Here is a 24,340-nt window from a genome sequence, read left to right as displayed (position 1 = left end):
TGTAATGCGGGTATCGTACTGTAGCGCGGCGCTGTACTGTACTGTAGCGCGGGTGTGGTACTGTAGCGCGCCTCTCCCGCGCGGCGCTGTCCCTGTCACTCGCGTGCTACGTGCGCGCGCGCGCGTCGGCCGCCCGCTACGTGCGCGCGCGCCTGTGCCGCCACGCGCTGCACACGCACGCGCACGCCTTCGCGCGCCGCCTCACCACGGCCAGCTTCAGGTAGTGTGTTCTGTGCTGTAGCATGGATGCTGTACTGTAGCACGGCGTTGTACTGTGCTGTAGTGCGGGTATCGTACTGTAGCGCGGCGCTGTACTGTACTGTAGCGCGGGTGTGGTACTGTAGCGCGCCTCTCCCGCGCGGCGCTGTCCCTGTCACTCGCGTGCTACGTGCGCGCGCGCGCGTCGGCCGCCCGCTACGTGCGCGCGCGCCTGTGCCGCCACGCGCTGCACACGCACGCGCACGCCTTCGCGCGCCGCCTCACCACGGCCAGCTTCAGGTAGTGTGTTCTGTGCTGTAGCATGGATGCTGTACTGTAGCACGGCGTTGTACTGTGCTGTAGTGCGGGTATCGTACTGTAGCGCGGCGCTGTACTGTACTGTAGCGCGGGTGTGGTACTGTAGCGCGCCTCTCCCGCGCGGCGCTGTCCCTGTCACTCGCGTGCTACGTGCGCGCGCGCGCGTCGGCCGCCCGCTACGTGCGCGCGCGCCTGTGCCGCCACGCGCTGCACACGCACGCGCACGCCTTCGCGCGCCGCCTCACCACGGCCAGCTTCAGGTAGTGTGTTCTGTGCTGTAGCATGGATGCTGTACTGTAGCACGGCGTTGTACTGTGCTGTAGTGCGGGTATCGTACTGTAGCGCGGCGCTGTACTGTGCTGTAGTGCGGGTATCGTACTGTAGCGCGGCGCTGTACTGTGCTGTAGCGTAGGTATCGTGCTGTAGCGCGGCGCTGTACTGTACTGTAGAGCGGGTGTGGTGCTGTAGCGCGGCGCTGTACTGTACTGTAGAGCGGGTGTGGTACAGTAGCGCGGCGCTGTACTGTGCTGTAGTGCGGGTATCGTACTGTAGCGCGGCGCTGTACTGTGCTGTAGCGCGGGTGTGGTACTGTAGTGCGGCGCTGTACTGTAATGTATAGCGGGTGTGGTACTGTAGCGCGGCGCTGTACTGTGCTGTAGAGCGAGTGTGGTACTGTAGCGCGGCGCTGTACTGTGCTGTAGCGCGGGTGTGATACTGTAGCGCGGCGCTGTACTGTACTGTAGCGCGGCGCTGTACTGTGCTGTAGCACGGGTATCATACTGTAGCGCGGCGCGCTGTACTGTGCTGTAGAGCGGGTGTGGTACTGTAGCGCGGCGCTATACTGTGCTGTAGTATGCTAAACTACATAAAACCCTTTTAAATTCAATTGTAACGGCTATAAATTGTCTATCCTAACGGAGACAACCATACTTTCTTATTCATATTTATGTAACTACACTTTATTTTAGTGAAATCTTCAAAAAATTAAGTTCCTAAAGTCTTGAAATGCGATTAGCACTACTTATAAGAAAAATTTTATGAAAAAAAATAAAACCGACTCCAAAAAACCTACACTAAAAAGTAGAAAAATAATTACTAATTACCTACTTATTTATTAGGACGAATTAATATTTATGTAGGTATACCATGATTGATACTTCTGGAGTCGGTGCCAAGATTATGAAACATGTAAAGTTTGCCTGCACCGACTCCAAAAGTATCAATCATGGTATACCTACATAAATATTAATTCGTCCTAATAAATAAGTAGGTAATTAGTAATTATTTTTCTACTTTTTAGTGTAGGTTTTTTGGAGTCGGTTTTATTTTTTTTCATAAAATTTTACTTATTTCTTGCTTTTTAGTTAACTAATTATTACCTTGATGTTACCACTGAAGGTAGGCAGTACATTAAGACCATATTCTTCATGTCTACTGTATAATAATATTAACTACAAAATACAGGTTACCATATAGGAAACCTAAAAAGACCTTAAACCGTCAGCCCACCTCAAAAACATGAAAGAATACAGCTGTTGGTCTATTTGTACCTATAATATTTAAATAATTTACCTCCAACTCCTAAGCATTAAGGAGTTGTACCTACCATGACCAGTTCATCATGATGAGATGATGAATATCTGATGTAAACACTTGAATAACTTTAGAAACTATACTTATCTATAAAATTAAAAGAATTATCTTCCAACTCCTAAGCATTAAGTTTTACCTTCTATCATCAGCTCATCAATATGAGATGATGATTTCCAGGAGCAAATACTTGAATAACTTAAGAAAAAGTTTGAAAAACGATATACGTGCCTATAAAATTTGAGGTTTGCCCTCGATTTCCCTAGGATCCCATCATCAGATCCTAATTTGGTGACAATGGGACCACCTCAAAAGTGTACCCTATCGAACAAAAAAAGAATTTTGAAAATCGGTCCACAATTGACGGAGTAATCGGTGAACATACATAGAAAAAAAAAATACATACAGTCGAACATATAACCTCCTCCTTTTTTGAAGTCGGTTAAAAACTAACTGGTAGCATACTAGTAAGTGTAAATACTCGTAACGAAGTTTGTTGCTCAATCAAATACATATTACCATTCCTCCCAGATAAAAGACAATCCCTTCCAGCCTTGAATTCATAAAAAAACTGTGTTCTCTACAGATATAGCAAAATATCGTACTACGATATCCAACTGCCGCCTGAGGTGATATCCACCAAGTACGATACCAAGAAGATGCGCGAGGCGTTGATACACCAACTCAACGAACTTATGCTCAAAGGTACGGAAATATTTTTATATACATTTTTTCTGCATGTTTTCATCAATATTTTCACATTCTTAGTCGCCTGTCATGATAATTATCTTCTGTCCTATTTTTCTTCGTGTATTTGTAGACTTGACTCTTAAACAAATATAAAAATCTGTGCAAGATAAACTCACCATACCTGTGCGATGGTTTTCTTTTTTGTCTTGTAGTGCCATTAACTTTCCCGCTTCAAACTTCAAGATATTTTGCGGGACTACCCTTTCATGTTAAAGCCTGGTCCGTGAGCACGTAGAATCCCGTCCAATGACCCCAAGCTACCCATCCTTATCGCTCACGCGTAATTATATTGCTGTCGCGACTGTGCGACGCGCGCCCGCAGTGAGTGTGCGAGAGCGACAGCAACATAATTACGTGCGAGCGACAAGGATGGGCAGCTTGGGGTCATTGGACGGGATTCTACGTGCTCACGGACCAGGCTTTAGACATATGAAATTTTACTAATTACCTACTACATATTTTTTTTGGAAAAAAGAAATTTGTATTATTACAGTAGGTATGTATTTATATTTACTTTTGTACAGGGCACGAAACGTTCAGCGCGCTGACAGACAGCGAGGCTGAGAAAGACAGCCAGAACTTCAAGCAGCACATGGACCAGATACATCTCGCGTTGACTTCCGCCACACTAAGCGAACACACCACTTTAGCTGGTGAGTACACAACGAGTTTCCTCCTACTTTTACTCAGAAAATATTCCTTTATTTTTGAAAAGAAATAGAACTGCATTCAAAGATTTCCGATTTTTTTCCTACCCTGTATAACTTACTATGGGGAGGGCCTTAAAGTTAATCGGAGCTAAGTAAATAATAAAATTATAGCTGAATGGGAAAACCATCTTAGCTTTACCATGCTTTACACGACAAAGGGATAAAGTCAATATTACGAAATGAAAAACACACTTTAGCTGACAAGTACAACCACATCATAATCTCAGCCATAGGACGTCCACTGCTGAACATAGACCTCCCCCAATGCTTTCCATGTCGCCCGTTTGGTAGCGGCCTACGTCCAGCGCCTTCCTGCAACCTTTACGATATCGTCGGTCCACCTTGTGGGTTTCATGCTGCGTGTTCCGGTACGCGGCCTCCATTCCAGAACCATGCTGCATCTGCCGCACAACCACAGTGAATCGCTATTTATATGAAGTTCACACGACTTTTTACAGTTTTGTAACAGATAAAATGTTTACTTTGAGGAAAGTCAAGTCTTCTTCTTTCCTTCTACATAAAACATAATATTTTAATACTGAATATTTGACATAGGTGTGGTGCGAAGCCTGTGGAGCGTATCAGACCGCATCATATCGGGCGAAAAGATGCTCCGCGACGCACAGGACCGCTGGGCCGCGCCGCCGCCGCGACACAAGCCAGCGCAAGATACCGCTGGTAAGTTATAATGAGGGCTATCGTTTTAGCTCACTACCTTGTTTAATATACCACGCAATCTTGTATACCCATTCTCTTATAAGATACACCATACAAGAATGCATGGTAAATTCAGTGAACTGCTCCTGAATCGAATGTACCTACTACTACTATTTCTATTTATTTATATTAACCGGCAGACAGTGGTGACTGAGTTTGTTGCGGCGCTTCTTCTCAGCACTTGCCAAATGTTGGTCTCGAAGCGCTGGTAGGGTAAAAAGATTATGAGACATGTAGAGGCTCCTTAAGAGCAAAATGACGATTTGTAAGAACTATTTATTAGTCCAAACAAATAAAGAAATTTTGACTTTGACTTTGACTTAGCGCTAGCGCCACTGTAGAGTAAGGTCCTGTCACTTGCTAGTCGCGAAGACAGTGGCACCAACTGGTGAGCGCTAAAGTGGTAGGAGGACTATCGCATTTGCACTCATTAAGATGGCGCCACTGTAGAGTAAGGTCCTGTCACTTGCTAGTCGCGAAGACAGTGGCACCAACTGGTGAGCGCTAAAGTGGTCAAAGTCAAAGTCAAAGTCAAAATTTCTTTATTTGTTTAGACTAATAAATAGTTCTTACAAATCGTCATATGCTCTTAAGGAGCCTCTACATGTCTCATAATCTTTTCATTTGGTAGGAGGACTATCGCATTTGCACTCATCAAGATGGCGCCACTGTAGAGTAAGGTCCTGTCACTTGCTAGTCGCGAAGACAGTGGCACCAACTGGTGAGCGCTAAAGTGGTAGGAGGACTATCGCATTTGCACTCATCAAGATGGCGCCACTGTAGAGTAAGGTCCTGTCACTTGCTAGTAGCGAAGACAGTGGCACCAACTGGTGAGCGCCAAAGTGGTAGGAGGACTATCGCATTTGCACTCATCAAGATGGCGCCACTGTAGAGTAAGGTCCTGTCACTTGCTAGTAGCGAAGACAGTGGCACCAACTGGTGAGCGCCAAAGTGGTAGGAGGACTATCGCATTTGCACTCATCAAAATGGCCCCACTGTAGAGTAAGGTCCTGTCAATCGCCAGGAGGGGTGCCAACTGTTAAGTATAAAAACGATAGCCCTCATTACGATATTTTAAAGCGCGTGTTTTGCCCCTACACAATCAACAAAAGCATGTCAACATTTAACAAAATTGTCTACACAAAACATTGTTTCACTACGTGCTTTCCACCGGGCATGGAAAGTAAAAACATTGTTGATGCAACCAAAAATGTGTAGTGAAACAATGCTTTTGTAGACAGCTTTCTTGAATGTCGACAATGTTTTGTTGCTTAAAATTAAAAAATCAATGAATGAATCCTTTTAAAATTGCGTCTGGCGTGCTTTTATAACTTATCCTCATTTAATTACCATTTATTCAGAATTAAATAATGGTGGTGTAAATTTTTATGCTAAGTGTTCATTTATTTAAAATTTTGTTATAAGTTCTTCCCCTATTTCACCCTTTTAGCCTTTGTTTTTTTCAATCAATCTATATCTCAAGATGCAGCCACATTATTAGTGAATTATTTACATGTAACAATTTATAAATAAAATTAAAATAATTATATTTTTGCAGTTGAAGAAAAATCTGACGTGGAAGAGTCTACTACCAGCGACAGTGCTAACAACGACAGCTCGGGTATGTTACAGGAAAATCACATTTTATACCAAATATTAAGTTATCTTTGAACAGTTTCCAACCATTTTATTTAGGGACCACCTATGTTTTTGCTTCAGATAACACGTCCAAGGAAAATACAGGTACGGAACGTGAAGTGCTCTTCGGATGGATGTAATTTGCACTATGTAGTTAGAATTAACACAATCTAGCAAAATGCAATGGTTTCTGGTGTCTGTGTTGTAGTAATATTGTCCGCATGAACGTAGATTAGAATACTAATATTGATAACTCCAGTTTAGTTTTATTTACAAGATGATGGGGCTCTTTAAATATGTACCACCGCAATGTAATCATCATACAGCGCCATCTATTGGTAGTTGTTTTATTCCAACGTTTATGGGTGTCTTCTAAAGAGAATTTAAAAATGTAACAGTTTATTTGTATTGTAGTAAGATGTGTCGATCTATGATGTGCTGTATGGGAAATAAGAAAAATTAATAATATTAATAAATATCATTTTCTGGGATGTAAAAACCACAACTTCTACACTAGGCTCGCAGGCCTGTGTCGCAGTAGTTGTTAATTAATATTAAAAATATTCAATAACAAAATGTAGTGGTCAAATATTCCGTTAGGCTACTTAAAAAGAAAGATAAATAATTCTACACATTTTCTTTAGGATCCCGTACTCAAAGGGAACTCTTCTATCTTTATACCACGTTTTATAGAAAGTATTATTATTTTAAGCACTCCCAAAACGAACCCCTTTTTACCTGACTGCGTCAGAAAGAGGATTATGTTTTTTCACTGGATTATTTTCTTTTTTTGCATGCGGTTGTGTTTTTCATGATGATGATAATTTCTTATAGAACTATTCACCGACTGAATGTTCTATGCTCTTCTGTTTCTAACTTATTTATTTTTGAACGTAGCTTTTTTACTAGTAATGGCTAAATAAAGAATCAACTTTATTTAATGACATCTGTTATGAATTTATTACTTTGAATACTAGAGAAACGTTTTTTTAGGAACGGGTGTAATGTAATCAACGTTTAATCATAGATTTAGTGCCTAATTAGATTAACTTGGATTAACTCTTTTAACTATAATTAATTCCTACTGACCCTCAACCTAAAACAATTCAAAACTGTATTTCTTCATTATGGTCAGGTAAGATCGCGAGGTTTTAACGTAAATAGTGTTAAAAACTTTGTTTTTGGATTTCTAGGCGAGGAAGACGAGGAAAAAGGCGACAAGAAAACAGTTAGACAGATTCTGTCGCAACTGCTATCCAACAACCAGCCTTCCCACCAGGCAAGTTATAATGCGATTTATTTATTAGTCACTTAGGATTAACTCACACTTTAATGGAAGGCGCCATTCGGCAATGAGGGCTACCGCATTTGCCTTCACCAGTTGGCGCTATAAGAATAGAATAGAAAAACCTTTATTTGACACGAAAACACAAATGAAAATTAACAAATAAAAGAAGAGAGAAAAAAAACATTAAACACACTTAACATAGCATCTCGTGCCAAAAAGGCGCCCGCTCAGTATTTATCGAAACACTCATGCACGCGTGCCTCGACACTGGTTTTCAGCGGGTACCTATAAGTATAGTCCTGCTACGCGCTAGTGACTAAGGCAGTGGCGCCAGCTCTTAAGTGGTGAAGCGGTAGGAGGACTATCAGTTGTGTCCTTGCCAGAAAGACGCCATGCACTGTAGAGTAAGAACCTGTACTGTAAACCTTTCCAAAACATTTGTACAAACATACGCACAAACATCATGACACTGTCTCATCATCATCATCATCATCTCAGCCATAGGACGTCCACTGCTGAACATAGGCCTCCCCCAATGCTTTCCATGTTGCCCGGTTGGTAGCGGCCTGCGTCCAGCGCCTTCCTGCAACCTTTATGATGTCGTCGGTCTACCTTGTGGGTGGGCGTCACACGCTGCGTTTTCCGGTACGCGGCCTACACTCCAGAACCTTACTGCCCCATCGGCCGTCAGTTCTGCGTACTATGTGCCCTGCTCATTGCCACTTCGGCTTGCATGATACTGTCTGTGACGGACGGACAGGCGAAGTTATGAGAAGAAGTGATGACATTTATCAACGATAGCAGCCCGACGCGAAGTACCGTATTTGTGGTGTCAAGCCCCAGAAGGGGGAGAATTGACTATGAGAAGGGACATGGATCAGATAAATTTGTAGGGAGTCAAGCAAAGCGCCCGGGGAAAAGAGCCCAGAGCAAGTACCCGCGCGCTCTCCCGAGATTCGGTTCGTACGCCGTGAGGCAGGAAGAACCATGGGTGGTGGTGGGTTTGTCTGTGACGGAATTATTAATTTTAATGTTTGTTTGTCTCTTCAGGTGGGCATGATCATCTCATCAGGCGTTATTCCTGTAGTGGTACTGGCGGGAGAGATCGGTTCCGTCATCGCCGCCACCCTCGCCTCCGTTACATACCAGCGGCACCAATCGCAAAGGTAAGCGGCCGAGTGTCCCTTGAGAGGGACGTCCCTAGGTTTAAGACCAGGAGACACGTCCAAATTTAAAATTTAAGAACGAAACACACTTATCAACCCGCTAACGTATCCGGATCCATATCAACTCGAAGCGGTCAGTATTCTTTGTATGAAACTCCATATTGCAGCGCACTCTTATCTGCATCGTAACGTAAACGCCTCGGTTCGGTTGACCGTGTGGCGACAGGCGATACGGTGTCGATTCCTTTCCGGGTTGACAAGTGTGCTATTGTGTAAGTGTGTGTTACCTTAAGTGCTGATTTTTTCAGAGTAAATGTTCGAAAGATCATGTATTTATTTGTGGGTTATACATTATTTTAATTTCTCACTACTGTACAGGAATCCTACCCCACAATTTTACTTTGAGTGGAACGCCAAATGTTCTGATTTCTCACTAACTTTCTAAATCTGCTGCTCACTGCTCCGCTTAACTGATCAAAATGTTGTAAATTAAACCGTTTTCTGGTAATCTTTCTTGTTTACAAATACAAAGATGTCATTAAATAGTGTTTTTTATTTATTTCAGTACACAAGGCGAAACAGAGGAGGCGGAAAACTCTGCCAACTCAAAAGATAAAACTGACGGTGATAAAGCTAAAGCGGCGAAATCGAACGACCATATTGAAGTATTACTGAAGGTAAATTAAACTGCACTTTTTATTTCTTATTGTATTGTAAGGGAATCTATTGCGAGCTTCATTTTTCGGATTGTTGAGTTACTTAGTTATGTCAAAGGGGATAGAATCTTGGTGGCATCTCCACTGTGAATAATCCATGTCTGCGATTTCAATATTTACTTTAAGTTTCCGATTAAACGATATGGATAAACAAAGAAAAAGTTATAAGTTCTCGGCATCAGCCGATATACAGTGTGAGTCACGTTAAAGTGTACATATGAAAATAGATGAAACTAGACCTATTTTTATCGACAAAAAAGAGGTCAAAAATTTTTTGAGATTTTTTTTTAATTTTTTATAGAATTTTTTTTCTTCCAATTACATAGCAAATGTTGTGATAGGGATAGAGACATGCGATTTTTGTTTTTTCAAAGATAATACGATAGAGAATAATACAAAGTAATAAAAACTACCTGTTATAGGGGCATTTTTTTGGAGAAATTTATCAAATAACCAAAAAAACACGAATTTAAAAGCAGATTTTTTTATTAAAAAGTATCATTTTTTATTATTTGTTAACCTTTTTTGTGTATTTTTAGTAGCGCCTGTTATTTAGCATTATTATTGTTTTTATTTTATCAGGATATACAGCTTAGTTTAAAAGTTATTACGTTTTCTTTACAACAAGTAATTGGAAGAAAAAAAATTCTATAAAAAAATTTAAAAAAATCTCAAAAATCTTTTGACCTCTTTTTTGTCGATAAAAATAGGTGTAGTTTCATCTATTTCTTATGTACACTTTAACGTGACTCACACTGTATTGACCCTAAGGCGGTTATCACACTGCGCCGCGCTCCGCCGCGGAGCGCGGGGCGACAGATTGAGAAAACACGCGCGGCACAACACACTGACAACGCGTCCGCGCGCGCGATTTTTTATATGAAAATCACGCGCTCCGCGGCGGAGCGCGGCGCAGTGTGATAACCGCCTAAGAGTTAGGGCTTACGGCAAGCTTTATTTGGGATTGGGATGTGTATACCGCCCTGAAAAGGTGATTCTCTTCATAATTCGCTATAATACGAAGAGAGCAAAAATGAAAAACCGGATTGCGTTGCGTTTGTTCGAAAGTGACATCTTTACTTTTTTGTTTTATAATTTCTTTTTAATTCTTGTCCTTGACTAAAGGGCTTACATACTTTTTTGGAATTTTGTATTTAAGAGCCATTTCACAAAAATATTCCGCGCGAATTTAGGTAAAAGCTGTCAACGCAACGTCAAAAGAGTAAAAAGAACGCTGAAATGGACAAAAAAATCTTGAACCGTGACCGTATTAAGACTTAATTTAAGTTATTAATTTTAAGGTAGAATGAGGTATTCAAACTTGATAAATTAATTTAAATTTTTAATAGAGTTTATTAAGTCTTTTATGTTTCGATTCATAATGAAACACGAATAGGTATAATATGTAAAATATACAGTGTGAGTCACGTTAAAGTGTACATATGAAAATAGATGAAACTAAACCTATTTTTATCGACAAAAAAGAGGTCAAAAAATTTTTGAGATTTTTTTTAAATTTTTTATAGAATTTTTTTTCTTCCAATTACTTATTGTAAAGAAAACGTAATAACTTTTAAACTAATCGGTATATCCTGATAAAATAAAAACAGTAATAATGCTAAATAATAGGCGATACTAAACAATACATAAAATACACAAAAAAGGCCAACAAATAATAAAAAATGATACTTTTTGAAAAAAATCTGCTTTTAAATTCGTGTTTTTTTGGTTATTTGATAAATTTCTCCAAAAAATGCCCCTATAACCGGTGGTTTTTATTACTTTGTATTATTCTCTATCGTATTACCTTCGTAAAACCAAAAATCGCATGTCTCTATCCCTATCACAACGTTTGCAATGATCGTTCGAACTAAGCCTCTCCGGGCGCGCCATTCAACGCTTCGTTAACAACGAAACTGAAAATGGCTCTAGATTTGTAATTTTGATAAAGACAAGTTATATTTCAAATAAAAACAAAAGATTTCGAAGTAAAATAAGCATTTTAGTTAAAATTGTCTCTACCTGTAGCGGAGAATAATGTTGTGGCAGGCCTTTGTTCAAACGATCATAGCAAATACAAAATAATCGTCAAGGCGAATCACACAAGCCCAAACTCCATAGGGTTCTATTGTTTTGTTACGGAGGTGGCCATTGCATCTCCTCCAGATCCATTATCAGACAGAGCTAAGAAATAAATAAATAAATATTAATATAAGTAAACAAATAACTAAAATAATTCATCTTACTATCTTACTTCTTACTAGTCTTACTAATATTATAAATACGAAAGTTTGTGTGTATGTCTGGATGTTTGTTACACTTTCACGCAAAAACTACTGAACAGATTTTGATGAAACTTTACAGTACAGTACAGCAGTACTAGGCAGTCTGTGTTCAACTATCACTCGGGTCGGACGTTCCTATCGCAAGACCTTTGGTTCACTCAGTTCCGATACGACTCTAGTGCTGTGTGTAATTATTTTCGTGAATACACTGAGTTTATTAATTTCTACAAGTGGATTTCATTTTGCCTGAGACCTACGCCATGAACCCTGAACCAGAAGACCCTGTCGCCAGCGACAGCGACGCTCATCCATCCCTGGCGTCGACCAGAATAACAATGTATAGGCTATAATTTATGACGATCTGTGACAAACCAAATTTCAAGCGGGTGAAGCCGCGGGCAATACTACATATTTCATACTAGCTTTTTGCCCGCGACTTCTTCTGCGACGAAGTGGAAAATGGTTCTAATAGAATTAAAATATTCTAAGAAAATTAATTTTGTTAAATGATTATATTTTTTGATATAAAATCTACAAATTATTATGTTTAAATATTTGAATACTTACAAAATTATGAGATCTTTCTAAAACAAAATTAAAACACTACACCTGCCGCAGATTTCTTTGTAAACAATGTTTTTTTGTTTTTCCTTCAGATGCTAAAATCACCAGGCTATTGTGTGCGCATACTCTGGAGTATTCCACATACAACTGGTCGTCGGAGAAGCATAGATTTCCATTAAGTCTACTCCCGCTACCATATGGAACTCCGCTAAAACTCGTGAGGGCGCCAACACTTGCTTTTGTATCGAAAATTAGTATGAGCAGCTGCGCACGCGGTTGCCCGTTGCAGGCTCTATGCAACCACACTATTTTAAACCGTGGTCCCTAAGCATGAGATGGGAAACTGCACTCTCTTGAATTCTCTTGAATTTGATGGTGTTAGGGGAATCCTAGGAATGAATACAGACTTTCCAATGGAATCTCCTCATCAATATTGCGAAATTGCGAGTTGCAATGCAATGTTACGTTTTCACTTGTTATTTATTGTATTCTGACCTTGATTTTTCAAACACGTGTCAAAATAAAAAAAATAATTTAAATCAAAAGTACTAAGGAATATATCATTGATATCAACTTAGAAACAAGCACAGATCACAGAAACTAAAGGGAAATGTGACAAGGGACAAATTGGAACATATTGCTTGTGAAAGCAATGATGACAGTAGCGACGTCATTATGTAAACAGTTTATATTGCTTGCATAGTACTAAAGATTATTCGAACGTTGAATACTGATACCGCAGTGGATAATGAGCACATAATTAGATTTCTTTGTGTGTGTGAATTTTTAATACGACACTGAGTTTCGAACTCAGCGCATTACTTAGCATCTCTTTATATTTCTATGGAACCAAGTTATCTCCAAAATAACATTCCACACCTTTTTAACCTAGTCAGGTAATAATTTTAATAAAATACGAAGCACGTCATCTATCATATGTATATTTTAGAAGTTAATAAATTATGCATAAAAAATATACACTTTAGAAGTTCAGTTAAATCGTAGAATTTCTGAAAAACAAGTACTAAAATCGTACTAAAAAAAAAAGTATTAATATGTTATCTAATTTATTTATTAAACGTCGAATTTTATCAAAGATTTTGGACTAAAGTTTTTGAAAATATTTAATAGCCTACAAAGAAAAAATATTGGATTCTAAATAGTGAAATAATTTTTTTTCGGAGCCTATTGCCTCCAAACAAACAAACAAACAAACAATTAAATCTTTCCTCTTTTATTAGTATAGATTTAAAAACAAAGCTTCCCTCTCGAAACAAAACGCTTCTTTTTCTTCTTCACGAAACAAAACTCAAAGCGGATAAATAAATGAACAAATCTTTGGACAATTTCACAGCGCCATCCAGTCCAAAAGTAGGCAACCAATATGCTTGTGTTAAGGGTGCTAGCATAATGGATATACTTTTTTATAATTTATTTATTAAATTAAATACATGGTACCTACATATTATACATAGTTACACCCAGATCCGTCAAAGAAATTTAAATTCATTATTTCAATTTCTGCTCGGCCGGCCGACTCGAAACAGCCTCTCGGCATAGTATCAAATGTATTTGGTCGCCGTACAAATCACCGCTTTACGACACGAACGCACGTAAACGTCACGGCGGGAAAAATGACACAGGTCCTGCCTTGACGGGCGCTCGCGCCATACTAATCGATGTCGGCTTGCGCATTGTAATTTATACTGATATTCACATCAATATTTTGACAAAGTGGTTACTAATATTTAAACAATAACTGTAGAAATCAATTCTACAATGAATATTCTTTATTTTGGGATATTTTTATTGCAGTTTTTGCTGTGTTTTTAAACCAAAAACCACGATCAAAATGTGACGTTAATCTTCAAATTTGCCAAATTATTTTTAGATTTTACTCAATAATGGTAATGAAATTCAAGAATCTATTTCATTAATGGACTACAAGAATATACAGTGTGAGTCACGTTAAAGTGTACATATGAAAATAGATGAAACTAGACCTATTTTTATCGACAAAAAAGAGGTCAAAAAATTTTTGATTTTTTTTTTATTTTTTATAGAATTTTTTTTCTTCCAATTACTTATTGTAAAGAAAACGTAATAACTTTTAAACTAAGCGGTATATCCTGATAAAATAAAAACAGTAATAATGCTAAATAACAGGCAATATTAAAAAAATACATAAAATACACAAAAAAGGCCAACAAATAATAAAAAATGATAATTTTTGAAAAAAATCTGCTTAAAAATTCGTGTTTTTTTGGTTATTTGATAAATTTCTCCAAAAAATGCCCCTATAACTGGTGGTTTTTATTACTTTGTATTATTCTCTATCGTATTACCTTCGTAAAACCAAAAATCGCATGTCTCTATCCCTATCACAACGTTTGCAATGATCGTTTGAACTAAGCCTCTCCGGGCGCGCCATTCAACGCTTCGTTAACAACAAAACTGAAAATGACTCTAGATTTGTAATTTTGATAAAGACAAGTTAGATTTCAAATAAAAGCAAAAGATTTCGAAGTAAAATAAGCATTTTAGTTAAAATTAAAATTGTCTCTACCTGTAGCCGAGAATAATGTTGTGGCAGGCCTTTGTTCAAACGATCATAGCAAATGTTGTGATAGGGATAGAGACATGCGATTTTTGGTTTTACAAAGATAATACGATAGAAAACAATACAAAGTAATAAAAACCACCGGTTATAGGGGCATTTTTTGGAGAAATTTATCAAATTACCAAAAAAACACGAATTTTTAAGCAGATTTTTTTCAAAAAGTATAATTTTTTATTATTTTTTGGCCTTTTTTGTGTATTTTATGTATTTTTTTAGTATCGCCTGTTATTTAGCATTATTACTGTTTTTATTTTATCAGGATATACCGCTTAGTTTAAAAGTTATTACGTTTTCTTTACAATAAGTAATTGGAAGAAAAAAAATTCTATAAAAAATTAAAAAAAAATCTCAAAAATTTTTTGACCTCTTTTTTGTCGATAAAATCAGGTCTAGTTTTATCTATTTTCATATGTACACTTAAACGTGACTCACACTGTATGTCCGATGATTACTATATATTTTTAAGCTTATTATATGAGCATAAATAATAGATACAGGACTTTGAAAATGAGTCTGCGGCAATTTTTCCGTAAAATGGTTGTGGGAGATGGGGCACTGTGAATTAAGCAAAAGAGTTTTAGTAAATCCGTTTCATTAATGGTCAACACCAAGGATTGACCTATCTTTCGCAGTTATTAAATAATCTCTGGGTGTTGCTTAAGATGCTTCCAAAATCTTAGAAATTCGCACGAAAATGTAAAATGGCTCTTAAATGTAAGTTTAGTCCTGTGATAACTTTTATTTTTTTCTGTTCCATCAAATAAATATTTATAAATAAACAGCAACATTTATAAAATACATGAACCAAAACAAAAAAAGTAACATTTTTTCTATTCTATCCCCTCAGGATGGTCTGCTATGCCGCGTGTACTACGCGCAGCAATTCCAGCGGCTGCGACACATGATGCTTGCGCCTCTGTCTAGTAACCCACACATCACCGACGAATTCGCAAATACGAGTGAACACACCGCTGGGGATAACAAGAAGTGCTGCTGCGAGAATAAGGAGAAGGACAGTAAGCATACCAGCCCCCCTAGACAAAACGCACTTTTTGATCGAATCGAAAATCGAATCCTTCAAAACTCCATACAAAAAAGGGGCTTTTCGACCACTTTTCGACTGGTTTGCGATTATAATTTGCACTTTGTCTAGACCCACAGCCCCCCTAGATAAGTGGCATAACGTGACAGTTGTAATGTCGAAAGATGGTCGAAAAGCCTTATTTTGTATGGAGTTACAATGGATTCGATTTTCGATTCGAACATAAAGTGACACTTATCTAGATCTTATCAGTATACGGATAAAGCATTGGAGAGAAATCGAACCTTAACTTTGAACTCCTCCTATGTTCTTCTGATTAATTTCGTTGCGGTTCCAATGATAGTTTAACTTCGGAACACGAACGAGAGGCGGGAATAGTTCCGCGAAATACAGCACTTCTTAATCTAGCTCCAAGACAGTGACAATACCGTCGTCGTTGTCGGCCGTTTGGTGTAAGTAGTGGTTCAGAACGGACTACGATGCCGAGAGGTCCTGGGTTCGATTCCCGGCCGGGCAGAAATTGAAATGATGAATTTTAATTTCTGTGACGGGTCTGGGTGTTTTCTATGTATATTAAGTATGTATTAAAAAAAATTAAGTATGTTTATATCCGTTGTCTAGTACCCATAGTACAAGCTTTGCTTAGTTTGGGTTTAGCGGCGCAGTGTAAAATGTCCAAGGATATTTATTTATTTTTATTATTTAATACAGACAGTACTACGTAATCTAGGTCCACTCTCTTCATAGATGTCGTAAAAGTCGATAAAGGGACAAATGTGCGAATTTCTGGCTTTCTCAGCCCGTCTGGCTAGCATGAGGCACTCCCCAAGTAAGTCAAAATATCCTCCATTTGCCTCTGGTAAACTTAAGAGCGTCCTAGTATCGTAATGGATACTAAATAACTCGACATATCCCACTATTCAATCTAGGATCAAATGATTATGCTACATCAAATGGTACTACTTAATAAAATCAATGTAGCACGCGCCCATACCTTATAAGCATAATGCATATTTTTAACGCGCTCACCATTCGACACTTTGCAGACAAGAGCTTGTGTGAGATCGAGGAAGGCTTCATCCGCTCGCTGGCGCACTGCGTGCCGTGGGCGGCCAAGGGCGGCAAGTCGGGCTCCACCTTTTGTAAGACTAAGGGTGAGTTTCAAAAGTCATTTCAAACGCGTGTAAAATCAACTAAAATTGAATAAATAATGCTTATTCGTTGATAGCTAAAATATAGTCGAGGCGCAATTTAACCTTTGCTTCCTAAACTATTTAGACTTATGCCCGTTTCCACCCTATTTTTTAAGTAACCCCTTTGAAAACGAATTTCCTGTAATTTATAGGGGTCACTTAAAAATTAGGGATTGATGGTGAAAACGGGAATTAATTTGCTTGCTGAAGCTTTGATAAAATAGTGACCTTTTTTTCTGATGCCACGATTCTTTCTCTAATTATTTTGCATCCATGTTTACTTATACGCTAATTACCCGTTGGACAGACGACCGCTACGTGCTGAAGGAGATGACGAAGCCGGAGTGGCAGCAGTTTCTGGAGTTCGCGCCGCACTACTTCAACTACGTCATCAATTGCCACCAGAACCAACAGCCTAGTCTCTTGGGTGAGCGAAACTTATGCTTATGTAATAAAGACCAAATGCCGTCTTGAATGAGATTTACTTACTGATTTGAAAATTATAAATCTTGAAAAATCGAACTACCTAAGGCGGGAATTGGATCCACGACCTTCCGCTTGCCGGGCGACTGCTCTTCCAACTGAGCTACTTAGACACTGGATGAACCCGTCGAAATTTTCAAGTGTAAATACACTGTTACGGCCAGCGTTTGTTTCATCCATGTTGGATATACCTACCCTTAAACATCCCTACCCAATTGTGGGTTCAATTCCCGCCTTAGGCAATCAATTTTTTCAAGTTATTTATAATTTTCAAATTAGTTTGAGATGCGACTCTTAACGCTAAAAATTAAATAACTTTAAACTTACTGCTTTAACGTAATCAAATCTATAATCAAATGTTTACTTTTGGTGAGCCATACTTGACACGCAATAAAAACCAAAACCAAATGTTGTCTCTTGGCGGAGATGTTATGTCAGGGCGAAACAATACTTACAAACCCAGACTACAGTTTTTTTTCGGCCGATAGTTTTGTCGGGTTATTAAATATTGTGGTTTTGTATGAAAATACGCACATTACACAGATTTGGTATCGGCCGATTCCACACACAAATCTATACTAATATTATAAATGCGAAAGTAACTCTGTCTGTCTGTCTTACTTTCACGCCTAAACCAATGAACCGATTTTGATGAAATTTGGCATAGAGATAGTTTGAGTCCCGAGAAAGGACATAGGATAGTTTTTATCCCGGTTTTTGAAACTGTCACGCGCGCGATAAAGTTTTTCTGTGACAGACAAAATTCCACGCGGGCGAAGCCGCGGGCGGCAAGTTACTTATAAGCCGACCCAACTTTCGGCCGATAAGTCTGTAGTCTGCCAAAAAAGTTTCCAACAAGCTCACTGTTTGTTTCTAGCTCGTATCCTAGGCGTGTACAGCGTAGGCGGAGCGGGAAACGGGATCCTCGTAATGGAGAACATCTGGTACGGCTGCGCGGGCGCGCGACGCTTCGACCTCAAGGGATCGTCGCGCCATCGCCTCGCAGCCGATACGCAGCCGCTGGCCGTGCTTATGGATGAAAACCTGCTTAACTGTGAGTCTTTATTGCGCAGGAAATACTCCATTTCCTTGGCCAGGCGACCTTTAACTCTTAAGGTCGCCTGGCGCGACGGCTTGGCCTCAATGGATCTTCCTGTCACCGCCTCACCGCCGATACGCAACCGTTGGCTGTGCTTATGGATGAAAACCTGCTCAACTGTGAGTCTTTACTGCGTAGGGAATAGAGCTCAAGTTTCCTAGGATTAAGATCTTGCTAGACCGTGAGTCTTTACGGCGCAAGGAATAGAGTTCAAGTTCGCCTGGCGTGACGCTTCGACCTCAAGGGATCCTTCCGCCATCGCCTCGCTACCGATACGCAACCGCTGGCTGTGCTTATGGACGAGAACCTGCTCAACTGTGAGTCTTTACTGTGTAGGGAATAGAGCTCAAGTTTGCTTGGATGAAGATCCTGCTCGACCGTGAGTCCTATGTCGCAAGGAATAGAGTTCAAGTTCGCCTGGCGCGACGCTTCGACCTCAAGGGATCGTCGCGCCATCGCCTCGCCGCCGATACGCAGCCGCTGGCTGTGCTTATGGATGAAAACCTGCTCAACCGTAAGTCCTTATGGTGCAGGAAATACTCTCTTTCCTTGGCCAGGCGACCTTGAGAGTTCAATGTGACCTGGCCAAGGGATCGTCCCGCCATCGCCTCGCTACCGATACGCAACCGCTGGCCGTGCTCATGGGTGAAAACCTGCTCAACTGTGAGTCCTTCGTTCGTTCGCTTCAGCCAAATGACGTCCACTGCTGGACAAAGGCCTTATAAGATTTCTACAACGACTGGTCCTGCGCCACCCGCATCCAGGCACCCTCACAAGATCGTCAGTCCACCTGGTTAGGGGCCTACCCACGCTACGTCTTCCGACCCGTAATCGCCACTCGAGAATTTTTCTGCCCCATCGGTCGGTCATCAGCTCTGCGAGCTATGTGCCCCGCCCACTGCCACTTGATTTTTAGGATTCTGCGGGCTATGTCGGCCACTTTAGTTCTCCTACGAATCTCCTCATTTCTGATTCAATCACCTTCGATCCTCGTAATGGAGAACATCTGGTACGGCTGCGCGGCCGCGCGACGCTTCGACCTCAAGGGATCGTCGCGCCATCGCCTCGCCGCCGATACGCAGCCGCTGGCTGTGCTTATGGACGAAAACCTGCTCAACTGTGAGTCTTTATTGCGCAGGAAATACTCTGTTTCCTTGGCCAGGCGACCTTGAGAGTTCAATGTGACCTGGCCAAGGGATCGTCCCGCCATTGCCTCGTTGCCAATACCCAGCTGCTGGCTGTGCTCATGGACGAGAATCTGCTCAACTGTGAGTCTTTACTGCGTAGGGAATAAAGCTCAAGTTTGCTTGGATGAAGATCCTGCTCGACCGTCAGTATTTACGGCACAAGAAATAGAGCTCAAGGTCGCCTGGCGTGACGCTTCGACCTCAAGGAATCTTCCCACCATCGCCTCACCGCCGATACGCAGCCGCTGGCTGTGCTTATGGACGAGAACCTGCTCAATCGTAAGTCCTTATGGTGCAGGAAATACTCTATTTCCTTGGCCAGTCGACCTTGAACTCTCAAAGTCGCCTGGCGTGACGCTTTGGCTTCAAGGGATCGTCCCGTCTTCGCCTCGCCGCTGATACGCAGTCACTGGCTGTGCTCATGGACGAAAACTTGCTCAACTGTGAGTCTTTATGGTGCAGGGAATAGAGTTCAAGGTCGCCTGGCGCGCGCCGACCTTAAGGGATCGTCGCGCCATCGCCTCGCCGCCGATACGCAGCCGTTGGCCGTGCTCATGGACGAAAACCTGCTTAACTGTGAGTCTTTATGGTGTGGGAATAGAGATCAAGTTTGCTTGGGTGAAGATCCTACTTAACTGTGCCAGTGACGTAGGGAATAGAGCTCAAGTTTGCTTGGATGAAGATCCTGCTCGACCGTCAGTATTTACGGCACAAGGAATAGAGCTCAAGGTCGCCTGGCGTGACGCTTCGACCTCAAGGAATCTTCCCACCATCGCCTCACCGCCGATACGCAGCCGCTGGCTGTGCTTATGGATGAAAACCTGCTTAACTGTAAGTCTTTATGGTGCAGGGAATAGAGCTCAATGTCGCCTGGCTGTAATCAAAGTCCTTACGGCGCAAGAAATAGGGTTCAAATTACGGCGGCACTCTGTGCGTCCACGCGCACTGTGAGACATAGTAAGGCGGGTTTTAGAATCGCGCTGACCGCTCGCTGATCGTCGGCGCTGACAGATCAATATGTATGTAATTGAAGGGAACGTTTCTGAGTGACGCTGATCACTCGGCGCCGACGCTTCATACATTTCGGCTGTCAGCGCTGACGGTCAGCGTGCGTCAGCGTGACTAAAACCAGTCTTATTTTTGTGTATATGTGCGCGAGTCAATTAAGTTTTTGTTTTAATTCCAGTGCGCTGGGAGACGCAGCTGTACATAATGTCGCACGCGGGCGGCGTGCTGTGGGCGAGCGTGGAGCGCGACACCGCCTTCCTGGCCGCGCACTGCGTCATGGACTACTCGCTGCTGCTCGGCATCGACAACCGCACGCTCACGCTCGGCCTCATAGGTAACGCCAGTACAGACGCACAGTACCAGTACAGCCGCACAGTACCAGTGCGCCGGGAGACGCAGCTGTACATAATGTCGCACGCGGGCGGCGTGCTGTGGGCGAGCGTGGAGCGCGACACGGCCTCATAGGTAACACCAGTACAGACGCACAGTACCAGTACAGGGCAGCGCCAGTACCAATACAAGGTGGCACCAGTACCAGTACAGGGCAGCACCAGTGTCAGTACAAGACGGCACCAGTACCAGTACAGGGCAGCACCAGTACCAGTGCGCCGGGAAACGCAGCTGTTCATAATGTCGCACGCGGGCGGCATGTTGTGCTCGGCTTGATAGGTAGGATGGATCTTAAGTTTTCAATTTTATAACATCCTATTAAGGTTCAGAATCTACAATGTTCCTGTTGGAGCACTCCCACTTTCAAGAGACTGCAAATATAGACTTAATCTGGCGAGCATGGGGAGTTAAGGTCAAATTAAATGAGAACGTCCGAAGTTTAGAACATGATGGCATCAAGTAAAAGGTTAATAAGCGTCCACGATCATAGTCATAGGATGTCCACTGCTGAATATAGGCCTCCCCCAATAATTTTCAGATTAGCCGGTTGATAGTAGCCTGCATCCAGCACTTTCCTGCAACCTAGGTCATCTGACCATCTTGTGGGTGGACGTTCTATGCTGCACTTGTTACTTGTACCGTAATAAGAGTTAATTTCCAAAATAAAATCACCTAAAATTAAAGGTTTATTTAAAGAGTTGTGCTTTATTTTTATTGGTTTTCGAATTCGACTACCCATATTGATTCAATAAAATGTTACAGATTACATCCGAACGTTTACCTGGGACAAGAAACTGGAGCATCTGGTGAAGAAGAACCTCGGATCGGGACAGCCGACCGTGGTGTCCCCGGCCGACTACCGGCGCCGCTTCTGCCAGGCCATGCGCAAGTACTTCCCGCACTGTCCCGCGCACTGGGACAGTCTTATACAGCAGCCTGCGACGCAGCCCTAGCATCACAGTGGGACACTGGGACAGCCTCATCCAGCCGCCTGCGACCCAACCCTAGCAGTCAGTGGGACAATGTTGATGGCACATCAACACTGGGACACTGGGACAGCCTTATCCAGCCTGCGACGCAACCCTAGTATTACAGTGGGATAATGTTGATGTCCCGTGCACTGGGACAGCCTCATCCAACAACCTGCGACGCAGCCCTAGCATTAGTGGGACAATGTTTGTGGGACATCAATACTGGGACAGCCTCATCCAACAACCTGCGACCCAACTTGACTGCTAGAGTCAAGTGGGACACCGTTGACACAACCACGTACCTGTGTCAATAAGCCGCTGCAGTATTCGCGTATTATGATGATACTGGGACAGTTGTGGCGGAGCCCTCGAGTGGGACACCGTTGAGATTATCTGTAGTGTGTGCTTCAGTAAGCCGCTACAGCATTCGCTTATGATATTGGGACAGTTTTGGCATGTCAGCTAATTTTAGAGATGTCGCCTCGTGGGGAATCCTAGGTAAGTGTTTCAAAACGTCGAGAAAAACAAATCCAATGACACTGCGGATTTCTAGTGATTCAATAGGAAAGATTGGCTTATTCCACTATACCCCGTTGACAATCCCCGTCAACTTGTTAGTGAACTTTTTGTTCACTATTCCCCGTTAACGCCAATTGGAACTTATAATGTTATGCCCCATACTAGTTTAAAGACGCTACATGTAGTTTCAACGTGTCAAGTGATGTCACACGGTCTCAAAAATACTCAAATATTTAGTAGTATATTTTTGCAAACAAAATATGCAATAACGCCTTAAAATCAGATTATTATATTAACATTGGTTATGAAAGAAAGAACATAAATCGTTGGATTTGTGCATTATACCGTATTCTTGTATTAAACTTTGATCTGAAATCTTAGTTGCAAATTATGTTTATTTATATTTTTAATATTCTATTATTCGTATAAGTTACCAAAGAGGTAAATTTATTTATATTAATTAACATTCCGTTACACTACATGTGTAATATAATATATATTTGTATATTATGTAATAATAAAGCAACACTGTGTTAAACTTTAATATTTTTTATTTTAAAGAATTCCCTCTTAGCTTAATTATAATCTACGTCAGTTGAGAATAAAAATAAAGAAAGGGACATAAATAAAAAGTCGAATATTAAAATCAATTGTTTATTTTACCAGGCTCTCATAAGTTACATTTAGTATCATTTCTCCATACATAATAATGTTAACGATGATTGAACAAAAGTCAAATAACTTACATTTCCCACACACTGAACAAAGGCTTTCACAATGTTATTAAATTCCAGAAAATGTCTATTTCACTGGAAACCATTGTACAACATAAAGGTAGCTTTTTGATTTATTTCTTCAACCTTGTGTTAAGGCAGTAAGGTTCTAAGTACGGTAGCTACTCCTTTAGGAGGAAGGTCCATTAAGTGACGCTCAATGAACGATATATTTCACTTCTATACAAAATTCTGCTACATATTCTTCCACATTCCAATTAATTTTAATTTCGGAACTATGTAGTTATAAAAAAAAGTAAAATATAATAAGTAACGATACGAGATATTCTTTAGAAACAGTAGCAAGAATCTGATAAATCTGATATTGAGCGTTACGTATAATGATAATGTGTGATAAATATAAAATCAATATTTATTATATTAATATCATAATGTAAATAAAATCAGGACATTCATGATTTTTCTTGAAGTAAAGAAAATTCAACAAAAATATCACCCGAATAGAATATTTTCCGTGCCACAAAAACATTTTAATTGCGATAAGATAAATTAAGTGTGATATTCCAATACAGAATAAAATGTACAATAATTTCCATTTTTGAAATATTACTAAAAAAAGGCAAAGAAGCCATAAAATTGCAACACTCAAAATATGGTAGGTATTCAGGATAGGCTATATTTAACAAACTACCACCTTACGCTTTCTTGTCGTGACATTTCGAAGGCACGATGACATATCATGCCACGACGCGACGTCGTAACATGGCGGTTCGGTGTTAGAGTACAACTACACTGAACTGTCCTTTATTTGACACTGACAGGGGGCCACCGTCTATAGCGGATCGCTAGTTCCGATTTTTGCCACGGTGGAAACCATGTAGTTGAACGAAGATAGTGGCGCCCTTCTGTCAATGTCGTCGGTGGGACATTTCAGTGTAGTTCATCTATAGTTCTCACGTCTCATTTACACATTTTTCGTTGAGGTATATCATAATTTATTTGGATTCGGTAATACATTCGACTGTTTGTATTTAGAGCAAAAGTACATACATAAATTACAGCCAGTTTCAAACAAATATAAATTTTCTTCTTAATGGAAACAGATTTTTATTTACTTTTATAAATCAGTATAACACTAATTTATTTATTTTAGT

General features: G+C 40.7%; 1 protein-coding gene across 1 annotated transcript in view; it reads left to right on the top strand.

Moving 5' to 3' along the window:
* Positions 1-22,979, top strand: part of LOC135077341 (putative 1-phosphatidylinositol 3-phosphate 5-kinase) — a 43,772-nt gene extending 20,793 nt beyond the window's left edge. The window contains exons 24-41 of the mRNA XM_063971867.1: positions 48-209; positions 326-487; positions 604-776; positions 2,693-2,811; positions 3,381-3,509; positions 4,122-4,244; positions 5,842-5,904; positions 7,115-7,200; positions 8,260-8,375; positions 8,941-9,052; positions 15,408-15,576; positions 16,649-16,756; positions 17,103-17,222; positions 18,156-18,496; positions 18,714-18,891; positions 19,323-19,496; positions 20,751-20,906; positions 21,725-22,979. Coding sequence (XP_063827937.1) covers positions 48-209; positions 326-487; positions 604-776; positions 2,693-2,811; positions 3,381-3,509; positions 4,122-4,244; positions 5,842-5,904; positions 7,115-7,200; positions 8,260-8,375; positions 8,941-9,052; positions 15,408-15,576; positions 16,649-16,756; positions 17,103-17,222; positions 18,156-18,496; positions 18,714-18,891; positions 19,323-19,496; positions 20,751-20,906; positions 21,725-21,915 — 2,682 coding nt within the window. The 3' untranslated portion in view covers positions 21,916-22,979. The remainder of the gene's footprint in view (positions 1-47; positions 210-325; positions 488-603; positions 777-2,692; positions 2,812-3,380; positions 3,510-4,121; positions 4,245-5,841; positions 5,905-7,114; positions 7,201-8,259; positions 8,376-8,940; positions 9,053-15,407; positions 15,577-16,648; positions 16,757-17,102; positions 17,223-18,155; positions 18,497-18,713; positions 18,892-19,322; positions 19,497-20,750; positions 20,907-21,724) is intronic.
* The last annotated feature ends 1,361 nt before the right edge of the window (positions 22,980-24,340 follow it).

The sequence above is a fragment of the Ostrinia nubilalis genome, chromosome 13 (genome assembly GCF_963855985.1).
Source record: "Ostrinia nubilalis chromosome 13, ilOstNubi1.1, whole genome shotgun sequence".
Classification (NCBI taxonomy): Eukaryota; Metazoa; Arthropoda; class Insecta; order Lepidoptera; family Crambidae; genus Ostrinia; species Ostrinia nubilalis.
Note: the sequence above shows the minus strand (reverse complement) of the source record. Positions and strands in the feature narration are given on the sequence as shown.